Source organism: Zeugodacus cucurbitae, chromosome 4 (assembly GCF_028554725.1).
Source record: "Zeugodacus cucurbitae isolate PBARC_wt_2022May chromosome 4, idZeuCucr1.2, whole genome shotgun sequence".
NCBI lineage: Eukaryota > Metazoa > Arthropoda > Insecta > Diptera > Tephritidae > Zeugodacus > Zeugodacus cucurbitae.
The window spans coordinates 9,428,922-9,442,832 of record NC_071669.1 but is presented as its reverse complement, the minus strand read 5'-3'; the positions used below and the strand labels follow the sequence as shown (position 1 = coordinate 9,442,832).

Genomic DNA, 13,911 nt, shown 5'->3' with positions numbered 1-13,911 from the left:
ATGTATTCTAAAAGCTGTATAAATTCATTAAAATCTACTGAGCGGTTTCGAGTTACTGTTATCACCATCACAAAAAAACGCATTTAGTTTCACATTAGCGTTTTGGAGTGCCCGAGCCGTTTTGGAGTAACTCGAAAAGTATATTTATATAAATAAAAGTAGAATAGGCTTTTATATGAAGTTTACATGGAGCTTGCGTCATTAATTTGAAGGTGTACATATGCATTATTTTTGACATGAGTTGGTTAGGGCGTGATCATATGGTCATCAATGCTCATGGTAACAACAGTGTTCCATACGGATTTTTCTGAAAGATGTCGGACTTTCATAGAGATCTCTAAAGTCAACAAATGATGGGATTGAAAATAGAGAATACGAGGTCGGTTGTATTGGAAAACCTAATAGGAGTTAGAGTTTTAACTTGAACAACGAAATTGTCAAAACCTAGGTGGTGAGTTCTTATGGCAAGTCAAATACAGAAAAATCTAAGTAATGTGCTTCTGAAGGGAGCTGAAAGGATTAACGAAGCTATCTAAGTAAAAAAATGCTACGGTTGAAAGTTGAAAACGTTCATTATTATTATAAAAACATCATATGCCTCGAAGATACCCAATATTAAGGACTTAATCACTCCCATTATAACCGAGACTACTTGCAATCATACATTTTGATCAAAAGTTTTAATAATCACTAGCAAGTTCGAAATACTTTAAGCTTTACTAAGCTTTAATATTATACTCCAAATAAACCAGATACCCAGTTGAGCTTTATTACAAATACAATAAAGAAATACGAAAAATTAAATCATCACACTGCACTACTATTTAAAATTCTACCACCAAGCACACTAATATATCTACTTCGACTCTCCAACTCCACACAACACATTCACACTCATTTCCTGTCAGGCCTGCTAATACATTTGAGATTTGAATAACTCAGATATAAAACAAACGCATAAATCTTCCATAAATGTCAAAGGAGATAAGAAAATTCAAAATAAATGTAAAATAAAAGAAACCGAAGGTGACACAGAAGCAGGGCATTTAAAAGCAACAAACTAAGGAATATTACGAAAATTTTGCATATAAAGATTACCGAAATATGCTAATCGAAAACTAGCGACCAAACACGAATGCGCGCTATGGTTGCTGCGGAGCGCGTGAACATGTGTTGCAGGTGGCTAAGGGTGGGGAGACGAACTTTGACAAAGGACGAAGCTGAGGCAATGGATTGCCACTGAGATATAGTCAAGCAGCGAAACGTAAGCGTACGCTCTTCTCCGGTTGCGAGTGAAAAATTTATAAAATCACAAATATTTACAAAGTCACGCCGGCAGGAAGGAAGTGCGGACGGGAAGTGTGTGGACCAGCGTTGAGCATACCGACCGCGCGCTGCTGACATTGACATGTAACGGCAAAATGCCAAACATGGTCGGCGAAGCGTTGTAAGTGGGGACTCATACACTCATCCATAAGTGGCACACAACAAGCGCATATTTCATATGTTGAGAGCCAAAGACGCACATACGCAAACACACACGCATGCTTTGAGGCCGGCCAAGCGGGTCATTTCTGCTGGAGGACAATACGGCTGCAGGCAAACAGCTACAACAACAACAATAAAAGCAACATATTTCTATAGCGAATTGATGGCATGCGACTGACAAGTGTAGCAATAGTTGAGTTGCTGGTTGTTGGCAGCTGGTGTTGCCAAGATTTGTGTATGCTGTTGCCATTCGTAATCCCAGTCAGCGAAAATTAACGAAATGTAATTCAGTTGAATGGGGAATATCGCTGACATCAAATGAAGCACTTTACGAAGTTCGAAATCTTGAGTCATATTTTCGAACTTGAACTTGCTTATATACGCGACTGTCAAATTTTCGAATTTGTTTAAGGATCAAAAATGTTCGACTACTGGTCCCCTCTTTTAAAAAGTCACCATAATAATTCCTAGAGTCCCATCCAGTGCTTTCGCTATTGGTCGAGATCTCTATTTTATTATTCAGGGAAGTGATCCAGGGGAAATTACTTCATAATCTCGAGTTCTAATCTGGATAATATTCTTCGGAAATTGTTATAGTACTTATTAGATAAACCAATTTACGGTAGACGACAAAAGGCCCAAACATCATTAAGTCCTAGGAGAGAAAATGTACATTGACTTCCGTAGTGAATATGAATCATAGGTTTCAAGACGAAGCAGACTGCGTTGAGATCAGTCTATGCTTAGTGGGTGCAATCCAGACCTCGAAAACACGAGATTTAAGGCATAAAAACCTACTTTTGATTCCGCAGTTTGGAGTACCTCATACCCATAAGCCTTCCCTTCTACACCTCGTGATCTTAAAATATAGAAGATAGCTTGTTCGGATCAAGTTAGTTGCCTAGAAGCCTGTCATATCTATAATTTCAGGTTTTCTGTTTTTCCGTCTCACATTAGGAGTTGAAGATTAATTGTTTTTATATGATCTCTGACACAGAGTCAACATAATACAGTTTACTGACTAGCGGTAGTACTTCAGCAATAGCGGGGAGGAAAAATTCCTTTCCCCCAATGGTTTTCCAATCATTAAATCGCCGATCTCTGCAATTCTAACCTCATTATCTCTTCCTCATTACCATTTTGCTAACTGGGTTACCCTGAGTATATTTATCCACAGAAGTATATTTGTAAATAGGCATGCATTTTGTGCTTGCGATGACAACGACAGGACAAAACATGTAAACGACATTCTGGGCCAGTCCCAAACTGTTAGAATAGAGCGAGAGAGATGGACGCTGGCGGCGTGCTGCGGTATGGACATGCACAAATGAGCGCGAATGTATGTTTGTAGAGCAATGTACATCAAAAGCATTTTTGGCATACGAGAATATATTGCTATCTGGAGAAATTCTAATACAAATGTCTAAACAATGCTCCAAAAGCCGGCAAGGGAAAACACTTGTGTGCTTATTAAAGTACAATATTAGATATACTATATGAAATGCTATATTGAAATATGGCTTGAAATACTAGATTTGGGTTAAGTGATATGAATTCTTTTTGAAAGCGCTGCGGTTAAGCCTATGTGTCAAGTTTTAGTAAATAGATATATTGCATTGTCATGAATACATCACATGTTCTTTAACGGATCTGTGATCAAACGCAGTTTTCTTAAAATGTTCGGTTCGGTGAAGAGCTATATAAGTCTCAGAGTCTGTTTTAAAGCAACCAAATCATATGATTGAGATATTTTTCGTCAAAGAAGGTATAGCCTCAGAGATTAATGATGATAATAATATTGTCAGAGATCTATAATCTCCGAAAACTTCTCTATCCAGGCAGAAAACTCTCGTTTAAATTTCAGAAATGAGACAGAAAAGTATTAATCAATGGTCTGGTCCTCTAATACCAGCACCCCTAATAACTATAAAGTATAGTTCTTCATCTGTTTCTAATTCTCTGATGTTTAGAACCATATCTTATCTCGACTTTCCAAAAACCTAGACCACCAAAATTAATATTGGTGATCGTCGAAGTTGTTTAAAAGAAGACAAGGTAGAACAGTCGAAATATCGTCAAGACTGTCCAACTTTTCCAAGCATAAGTTTGAAATATTTGAATTCTTAGACTTTTAATCATCCAGGTAAACTACCTTAAATTAAAAGTAATCATCTTAAAAGATTTGTGTAGAGATCAAGGCTTCTTGCCGATCCATGCGGATTTGGATCAAATTTTACGAGTTTTTTGACAGATCTATAACTTTCCTATTGTAAACTGCGTCACGGAGGATCAATTTTTACCATCTAATAGTACCTAACATTAGTATTTTATAATTAAAAAACATCTTCACCTAAAAAATGTCCACCACCGTCTGCGCAAACAATTGAAAAGAATCAGATCCCAAAAAAAAAACTTTTCTCCTCCATTTTGCATTTTGGTACGCAATAAAAATTTAAAACTAACATAGCCGTAAGCATTATTGCTGTCGAACATTGTTTTTGTTGTAGTAGGGATACGCTGCTCTTTGCCGTTATATATTATTATTATATATATTCAAGGACATTTGAAGCATGCTGAAGGACAATGCGTTGATTTTTTTTTTGCATTGAAATTGAGAAAATATTCTCCAAACGCGCGTATGGAAGAAGACAAGGGAACCTTTTTCCTTCACTGAAGACATGCGTGTGTGTGCGTATGTGTAATGTCAAGGCAATATTGTAAAATTAGTTTTTAGCATGGAAATTGGCATAAAGGACAAACAATTTTATCAGTTAAAAATATTTGAAAGACATTTATGGCATTTCGAATGGGTATATTGACATCGAAATTGATGAAATTGCTGAGTTGCAGAAGAGTATAAAAGGATAACTGGAATTTATGTGACATTAATATCAACTTTGTGCATAAAGTATTTTTGGGATATGATTTTGGTTGAGTATACAAGCATATAATGTTACTAGATTTAGTACAAGGTCGCAAAGATAACCTTTTTAAACGTTATTGGAATTATTATTGTACTATAATGATCTGTTTTGTTGGAGAATGGAAACGTTAGGGGTTTAAACGTTAATTGAACTAAAATATTCTTCTCTAGACAACTAACAGTTATGGTTTATTATATTAAGATGATAATATTGTGCTTCTATAGGCTTTATAGTTGCACTAAAGGCTAAGAATAAATGTCGAACATGCCAATTTATAATCAATTAATTTGGAAAACGGAAACAGTTTTTCAAAAATACAACAACGAATTCTGATTCCGAATAGACCCTGTCGCACGCAGTGAAGAAAATATAGTAGCTGTAACTGAGAGTGTCTACGAAGACCGTGTGGACAGTCGATTCGACGTCGTTCGCAACAACTCGGTCTTTTTTATGGAACGACTTGGCTCATTCTACGTCGAGGTCTTAAATTGAAAGCTTGTGCAAAAACTGAAGTCGCTCAACTTTCCAAACCACATCACTTCGATCTCTTGAAAAGTTCCAAGAAGAACCGACGTTTTAGAGCCAAATTTTGTTCAACGATGAGACCTATTTCTGGCTCAATAGGTATATAAACCAGAAAAATTGACTAATTTGGGACGAAGAGCAATCTGAAGAGATTCAAGAGCTGCCATTTCATACAGAAAAAAACATCATCAACAATGATGCCGGTGAGAACGTAACCGTCAAGGGCGACCGTTATCGCCCCAATATAGCCGACTATTTGATTCTTGGATTTGAAGCTCGTGTTCTCGGCTACACTTGGTTTCAGCAACTTCCACACATGGCACCGTTAGCCGGTAGGCTAAAACGCCACACATCGACCAGTTTTGGTCCTTTATGATACCAGATGGAATGCCGTCACTTAGTTAATGAGGAGTAATCATCTTTTAGGACGCTTGTTGCGAATTTCAAAAGGCTTTGTGGCTTCACCAACGAAATCTCTTGCAGCTTAACGTAATGTGTTGCCCCCAAGTGCTGAACCCGTTGTCTTCATAATACAGAACATTCACAGAAGAGGTGCTCCAGTGTTTCTCTGGTGCGGTATATTCTTCCAGCGCGTTTTGAACTTTTTTACCAAGTTTCTGTCTAGATCATCATATAGACAGTGTATAGGTCTATCTACGTTCATCGTATTTTCGGATGACAGTTTTACGCCTCGTTTGGCAATCTCGTCCACTATCTCGTTACCTTCTATGCCCTTGTGGCCTGGCACCCAGTGGAATTGAAGTCTCCTATTTCTGGCGACATCATCCACTGCTGTCCTACCACTCAAGACACTTTTGGCCGATAAGCTGAAGGAGGATATTGCCTTGATTGCCGCCTGACTGTCTACGTATATGTTTACTTTAAAGTATCCTGTTGGTGCGCTTAAGGATAGCTCAGCGGCTTTTCCAAAGTCTATGCGCGTGTCATTCGCCAGTTACCAGTCGAAATGCTCGAAAATCGGACTCAATGGTTGAAATATGTGAGACTTGGCGGCTTAAAAATAAATGTCAAAGAATGTTCTTTCGAATATAGAATCTTACAATTTAGTTCGAAAACTACTGTATTTAGGAAATCCACAACTCTTTTGAGTATTTATATACACATAATCTTATATATATATTTTGACTAGACAAATAACGACTTTCACTCTTGAGAAATATGCGGCATGTTACCAACCCTTCCGCTATAATTCAATTATAAAACTATTTTCACATAATTTATTTGCTACCAAACACTGTCATAATAAATAATAGATTAGAGACTATAAATTACTGCATGACACTACAAAAGCTCAAACATACCAAACTAAATAAAGTGGTGAATTCAAGCCATTATTTTATAGTAGCTATCTTTTGGCAACGACTGACGCTTGATCTAATATTCGTAGAAAAAATTTTCACTTTCGCGCATCACATTTGGTCGTTCCTGCCATCGTAGAGCAAACAATTAGTGTCAATGTTAATGTGACCCCATATAACTGTGTTTATTTTATGCGCTTTGAAATATGAGTCACGCATGCAGTGAGGGTTGTCTGACATTCCTCAGACCATTAAGCTTTTAACAACTTGTAGGATTTATTGTCAAGTATTTTAAAGCTAACCAAATTTGCGAGTACAAAAGCAAGCAAATGAAGTTGTGAACTTCACCCCAAAATTGTCTCCCCCAGACTACACACATAAATATATTTATGCGCTGTTATATTTATTCGCGATGCTCTAACAACCCCCATCTGCTTGGCGGAAACTGAAACTGAGTATGGGAAGCGGAAGCATCTTCATTAAAGAAACCTCCTCCTACTAAAAGATGCCACATAAATACTTATGAACATATGAATGTACGAGTATGTAGTATGTATTTTGACCCCCTTTACTCCATTATAAACTCACTATTTACTTTAGCTCCAAAAGGTCGCCCATAGCTGACGTCAGCTTGGAATGAAGTTAGAATAGTGAAATTATTTGTGCATTTCCGTTTTGTAAACATCGCAGCAAAATAAACTTTACTAAATTCCATTTCAATACACAATAATCTTTAGCAAAGCGTAGTATTTTATTGTTCAATGCGAAATTGAAATAGTAGAAAGTTCAACTATGCCGTGCGTAGCATTAGTGTGGGTCGGTTTCAGTTTGGAAAATACAGTTTCGTTTAAAAAAAAATAATATATAATAGATTTTCATTTTAGAATCATAGAACTGCGTTTGAATTATAACTTTTAGAGTAAAACGAAGAAATTTTTGAATGTTCGAAAATTTTCGAACTTCGAAATTTGGATAATATTTTTTCGAAATAATATTTTTTTAAACACATATTCGAAAACCTGTAATTTGTGCGTTTTCTGGGAATAGGAAAAGCTGTTTATGACCATATTAAGACTTAAATAGACTAATAAGTATTGTGTTTCGAAGTCAAAATTTTTTCAAAAATTATGTTCCGTCAATTACACAAGTTTTCTGGCTCAGATTTTGGGGTTTTTATCTAAAAGACTTATATATGTTGGAGTTTATTTATGATTCCGGGTAGAAACGGATTTAAGTATCCATTATTGGAATGATCCGGTTTGGTGGAAGAAGTACATTCTTTCCAAAGTTTCGTATGGGTTTCAAGCTCTTTTATACTTTATTTCCAATTCCTAAGGGCTAGTAAATCACGACGTATTTCGCTTTCCCTTTTGCGACTTTAAATTTTATAAACTATGGAGTGTTTAGCTATCCCAGTGCAGTGCCCAGCATTAATGTGGGTTGGTTTTAGTTTGGAAAAAAAAATTCTAATGTAGAAGATTTGCAACTTTCAAACATGGAGCTCCATTTGTAACGTAACATCTAAAGTAAATTCATGAAATTTTTGAATGTTCGAAAATTTTCGAAGTTAGAAATTTACATAATATGTTTCGGAAAAGTTTTTGCAAAATACTAATAATACTAATAGTAATAAATAATAAAAAATACGCAACATTTGAACTTCCGAAAATTTTTTAATTTCGAAATTTGGATAATATTAAAAAATATTTTTTTTTATTTTTAAAATATTCGAATATCTCTAATTTATGTGGGTTCTGGAAACAGAAAAACCTGTCTATGGCCATTAGACTAAAGTAATTTCTCAAAAATTATGTTTCGAAGTCGAAATTACAAGTAGTTAGAGATTTCGTATTGAATACCAGTTTAATCATTAAATTAAGGAAAAATTATAGGTTCTTTTGCTAGAGGATTCGAAAGCTCAGTCAACTTTTCTATCGTTTTTAGTCGTTGGTTGGTTAGTTCTCCAGGATTTTCGAAAATTAAAACTTCTGGGACAGTGCTCTGCAGTTAGACAAGGCTTCTCAAGAATCTTTGAGTCAACTTTCTCGAAGCTTTATCGATTCTGCTCGATCAATTTTGATCTCTCTAATACTTGAAGTGTTCACTATATGCCATTGGAAAAGACTAGAGAACTGAGATGGACTTCATCATAAACAAAACGTAGAAACGATCTGCCCTAATACTCACTCCAATATACTCCCATATATATTTCCTTTCTTCTGCAACATATTACCAGTCAGCAATGACAGAAAAATATATTATAATAGTGATGAGTTTCCAAACAAATCCTCTAACGCTTTATTTTCTTTTCATTACACTGCTGCTGAAACAGTTTTTATTGCATTACGATTTACTCTTCTTTTGTAGGGTGAAAAATACGATGGACGTCGTGCGGATGTTTGGTCCTGTGGCGTTATACTGTATGCGCTATTGGTGGGCGCATTGCCCTTCGATGACGACAACCTACGCCAGCTGTTGGAGAAAGTGAAGCGCGGCGTGTTTCACATACCGCACTTTGTGCCGCCCGATTGTCAAAGTTTATTGCGCGGCATGATTGAGGTGAATCCGGATCGACGACTGACGGTGAGTCATCAACACAAACACACACATACACACTTACATGCATACATATGTAGAAACATATGCGTCTAACGGCGTATAAAGTGTATGCGTACGACCAAGGGTGGTTGACACATCATTCCGTTACACCCCCGCAACCAAGCCATCGCAATAACAACAAACAATGAATTGGCAGGCAGTCAGTCATAAAAGCGACAATTGTTGACGGCAGCAGCACTGATTGCATTACAGACAGATTCATGTGTCATGTGTCATTTATATGCACATATGTGTGTGTTTGTTGTAATTGTTGTTGTTCTTGACTGGCTGCGCTGACAATTTCACGTCCGATTGCCATGTACATATATGCTATGTATGGAGCAAATTTGCATACCCACCCGAAGATGTGGCAAATTTTGTTTGCCTGTGTCACCAGTCAATTCCCAAGCGCGCTCGTTTGTCAAACAGTTCGTGCATTTGATTTACAGTTATTTGCATTTACATGCCTAAATCACTCTTTCAGCATTCTCTCCTCCCTACTTTCATACTACACGATGAAGAAAAAAAATATAAATCACACTTCTCTAATGCGAATTCGATTCGAATTTCAAGTAGCACTCTACTGCTTTAACTCCCCCTCTAACTTTCACTCTTTCTCTCTCTCCCACAGTTGTCCGAAATCAATCGCCATCCATGGGTCACGGCTGGCGGTAAAGGTGAACTGGAATTGGAACTGCCGATGATGGAGGTGGTGCAAACGCATGTCATACCGTCCGCCTCAGCAGTGGATCCGGATGTTTTAAATGCGATTTGCTCGCTGGGTTGCTTCAAGGAAAAGGATAAACTCATACAAGAGCTATTGAGTTCGAAGTAAGTACTCCATTCGTTTGTTGGAGGTTATGTGAATATGTGCTTGTTACAACACTTCGCTCTTGGACGTCGTCGTAAGCAGTGATTAACGGTGCTTGTTGTAGACGGCTAGGTTTATTATGGCACCATGTTGTGTTTATAGGGGCATACGAGTATAAAGGCTGAATGCCTGTTCGCGCTAATACATAAGAGACAAGCACATTAATTAAATATAATTACAATGTCCCCCATAAATTGGTGGGTGGAAGCTCTGATTGTTAAATATGATATTTTCTTTCGTAATCATATTTTGTATTATTTTTCCTACTCTCTTGTTCTTATTTCATTAGCCAAGTATCTTAACTCGGAATACCATGTAAGCAGATAGGTGCAAGACATAAGTTTCAAGATTCACTCACGCTGTTTGCTGAAGGTTTTAGCAAATTGTGGAATTGTGATTCTAAATTTCGTATCACGCAAAATTTCACTACTAGCTTACTTCTGCCCTTTTGTTCATTAGTTTTTGTGCAATTCAATTACGACTTCCACATCATAATCTTTATATATTCAGCAGAGGCAATAATGTCCCTGGAGGAGGTCTTATTCTCTTCCGAGAATCGAAGCGAACTTATAACGCGCCCATCTGACAACATACCGACCATCTTCAGAGTCCGCTCTTTTGAATCTCCTCTCGGTCGATAGATGGATGTATAATGATGTTGAGATGTCGACTGACCTTTTGACATCGAATTTACTCTGTATTCCCCAGCTCAGAAATCTAGATCTGAATCTAAATAAGTTTAGATTCGTCAACGGGAAACCTGATGACATGGTGACTATGAGTATGGTGACTATCCATGTTGAAAAATCTAGTCGAACACAGTTTGAGCCCGAGAGGGTAAACAAAAATGTAACTAGGCAAAGAATCAAATTGAACTCAAGTAATATGAAAAGGAAAGATATAAATCCAGTTGATAGGAATAACCGTTAGATTTTACTCGCTACCCGCTGCATCCCAGTTTGAAACCGAACTCTTTGGGATCCATTGCAACCGACCATATCTTTGGAGGAAGTACTAAATATTTTTAGTAAGTACCATACAAATACCAGCCATTGGAAGAAATCTAGCTACATGGACTGTGATTGGAAACGAACAGAGTGTGAATTGTGACTCTAATCCCCTGAAACCTCCACTGTATTGTTGTTGTTCTTCTGAAATTAGGCGTTCAGTTCGGGATCTTAAATCGTCAGTAAGATATCGGAAGCTCCATCTCATTGCAGATCTTACAAAATATTTAAAGTCGGCTTGTAGAAAATGACATAGACCTCATTTGATTTAAGAGTCACTTACAGAAGCGTATCTACCTTATTCTTAAAGTGCTTATTTCATCCTAAATATTATTTAGTTTGGCTCTAATAATTATTGCTTTATCAAGAACATTTTTGTAACCCCACGATTTGTTCAACCTTTCGACTATTTCTCTTTTCAGTCACAACACAGAGAAGGTTATATATTTTCTACTTTTGGATCGCAAACGAAGGCGTCCTGCCTTGGAGGATGATGATGAAATCGCTCAAAAATCACGTAGTGAATTAGATGCAGTGGATCCGCCCAGAAAACGACTCGATACTTGTCGTATAAATGGTACGAATTCGCCCAGCTATGGACAGATATCGGAAGGTTCACCACTAACGCCTAGACGGCAAGCTTTCAAGTAAGTAAATACTATAGTGCGTTGCTGCAGAGCTACATGCTTATAAACAGCTGACACAAAAAAACATGCGAGACAAGCTCAGCCGATTTCGCTTTTATTACTTCCATTAACTGAAAGCATTTACTAAACGTCAAATTTACGTCATCTTATTCATATATTTCTTGCATGTTGCCGTTGCTTAACTACGCACACACAAATACACCAACAAAAAAACAAAAAAAACTGCCACGTACAAACGCGCTGCGTCGCATTTCATTCTACAAAATCCATTTCAAACCATTGCTTGCGCTTTCATTCGTTACAAAAATTCCAAATCGTATCGAATCAACCACAGCTTCCGGTCCTACAGCAGTTCGCGTAATCACCAGCGTCGCTCGCCCACTTCGGTTTCCTCGGTGCGTTCCTCGTCATATCACAGTCCCACACGCTGCAATTCGCCCATTAATTCGGCGCAACAACAAGTGAATGCCATTTCACGTCCATCCTCGCCAGCGGCCCCATCCGCCGGACATTCGTCCCGACACTCAACCTATTCGAGTGAATGCCGCGAGCGTTCCGGTTCGTCACAACATCATCCGTCTGTAAGTCGTACACCCTCACACTCTTCGCAAAGCGGCGTGGAGGGTATTATCGGTGGTGGCAGTGGTGGTGGCAGCGGCAGCGATATTGTTGCTGTGCGTGAAGCACGTGAGGCCCGCGAACGTCGAGACTCACGCAGTGAACGCCAGTCAGCGCTGCAGGTGAGCTGTGGTGGTGTGCCCGGTAGTCCTGGTGGCGGCAGCAGTAGCGGTAGCGGCTCAACTGTGCATCATCGTGCCAATTCGGGACCGACTATAGCGATTAGCATGTTCCACGATCCGGAAGCGAATAGTGGTGAGTAATAAGTACATATACTAGAGTGTGAAATGTGTAGGCGGATAGTTTTTGGTAGGGATCTCAACCGAATATGAATTTTTATGTATCATATTTAGTACTATAACCGGACACGGGGTCCTCCAAATATAATTTTTTAGTAATCGGGTTTGCTAATAAGGAGTCTTGTCTTACAGTTATGAATCCTACAACATCGCCACTAATGAACAACAGCTCACCAGTAATGCCTGGTTCACCATGCAATGCGCCCGGTGGTCAGCTGTGGAAGACGCGTCTTACAAATATTAAAAATAGTTTTCTGGGTAGTCCACGCTTTCATCGAAGAAAGCTACAAGGTAAGTTAAAGAGCTGCACTCAAGATATAATTATAAATATTCATCATCTCTACTAACAGTTTCCGCGGACGAGGTGCATTTGACACCCGAATCATCGCCCGAGTTGACAAAACGTTCATGGTTTGGCAATCTAATCACCACAGAGAAGGACGAAACTTTTACGATTTTGGTAAAAGGCAAGCCCATAGCGACTGTGAAGGCACATCTGATACATGCTTTTTTGTCGGTGGGTACTATTTCAGATTGCTAGGGAAAGCTTTCAAGTTTGGTGATTTATTTTAACGTATTTTCTTCACTTGCAGATGGCAGAGCTTTCGCATAGTGTCGTCTCACCCACATCCTTCCGTGTAGAATATAAACGTAATGGCAATGGACCGGTCATGTTTCAGCGACATGTCAAGTTTCAGGTAAATTAGTCGGTCTATATTGTTTTGAATGCCTCGATTGAACAAGCTTTTCTTTTTCAGGTGGATATAAGCGCAATTTGTAAACAAGGAGATATATCGGATATGCTGTTTGCACTGACATTCACTTTGTTATCAGGTAAGTTACATTTTTGAAGGAGTTCAAAGTAAGTTTACTTGGTTTACTCAAACTTTACAAAGTGACCTTTGACCTCGAACTTTGCTAACACTAAAAATACAAGTTTGTTTGTATTAAAGCTTTAATGGAAACCCTAAAATGTATTTTCTGAAGATCAAATCCTTTGAAGATCTCTTATAGACCCAAACTTCAGACTGCGGAACTCCGAAAATGAGTCCCAAGGTCCCATCAGTACAATTTAAAATTGTATATTGCTTTTTTAAGGAAGCAAACCTCAAAGCTTTTACATTTAGCCTTCAGGCTTTTCTCAGTTGTGCAAAAATTTGTTGAAGACTGTTTATTTTATGTCCAGAGCTTGAAGACAACGCTTGATTGTAGTATTAACTAAAAATTTTCGTTCCATTCCAGGCAACATACGTCGTTTCCGTCGCATCTGTGAGCATATACAATCACAAGTGTGCTCAAAACGTTTCCCCGGACCGAGCAGTCCACCCACAGTGGCTACCGTTACGCAAGCCGTTTCGGAGAGTTCGTCATGTGGTTCGGTCTCAAGCGAACGTTTGTCCTATAAACGTCAAGTAAGTTACAATGGAATTGAATACAAATATTTGTACTAAGTAAATTTCAATTTATTTCTGCAGCAGATTGAGAATGAAATTGAGAATGATTCAATATTTGTTTTCAAATCGGGCAATGGCCGTCGTGCATCGACAACAAATAATAATAATGCACCGCCGGCGGATATTGTGCCCGCTAGTCCAATAGCAGTGCGCTCAAAGTA

General features: G+C 38.1%; 1 protein-coding gene across 1 annotated transcript in view; it reads left to right on the top strand.

Moving 5' to 3' along the window:
* The window catches only part of LOC105209093 (serine/threonine-protein kinase BRSK2), a 63,075-nt gene that overhangs the window by 47,238 nt on the left and 1,926 nt on the right, over nucleotides 1-13,911 (top strand). The window contains exons 6-15 of the mRNA XM_029038448.2: nucleotides 8,624-8,839; nucleotides 9,486-9,685; nucleotides 11,155-11,379; nucleotides 11,714-12,252; nucleotides 12,429-12,587; nucleotides 12,647-12,813; nucleotides 12,890-12,994; nucleotides 13,055-13,130; nucleotides 13,539-13,708; nucleotides 13,772-13,908. Coding sequence (XP_028894281.2) covers nucleotides 8,624-8,839; nucleotides 9,486-9,685; nucleotides 11,155-11,379; nucleotides 11,714-12,252; nucleotides 12,429-12,587; nucleotides 12,647-12,813; nucleotides 12,890-12,994; nucleotides 13,055-13,130; nucleotides 13,539-13,708; nucleotides 13,772-13,908 — 1,994 coding nt within the window. The remainder of the gene's footprint in view (nucleotides 1-8,623; nucleotides 8,840-9,485; nucleotides 9,686-11,154; nucleotides 11,380-11,713; nucleotides 12,253-12,428; nucleotides 12,588-12,646; nucleotides 12,814-12,889; nucleotides 12,995-13,054; nucleotides 13,131-13,538; nucleotides 13,709-13,771; nucleotides 13,909-13,911) is intronic.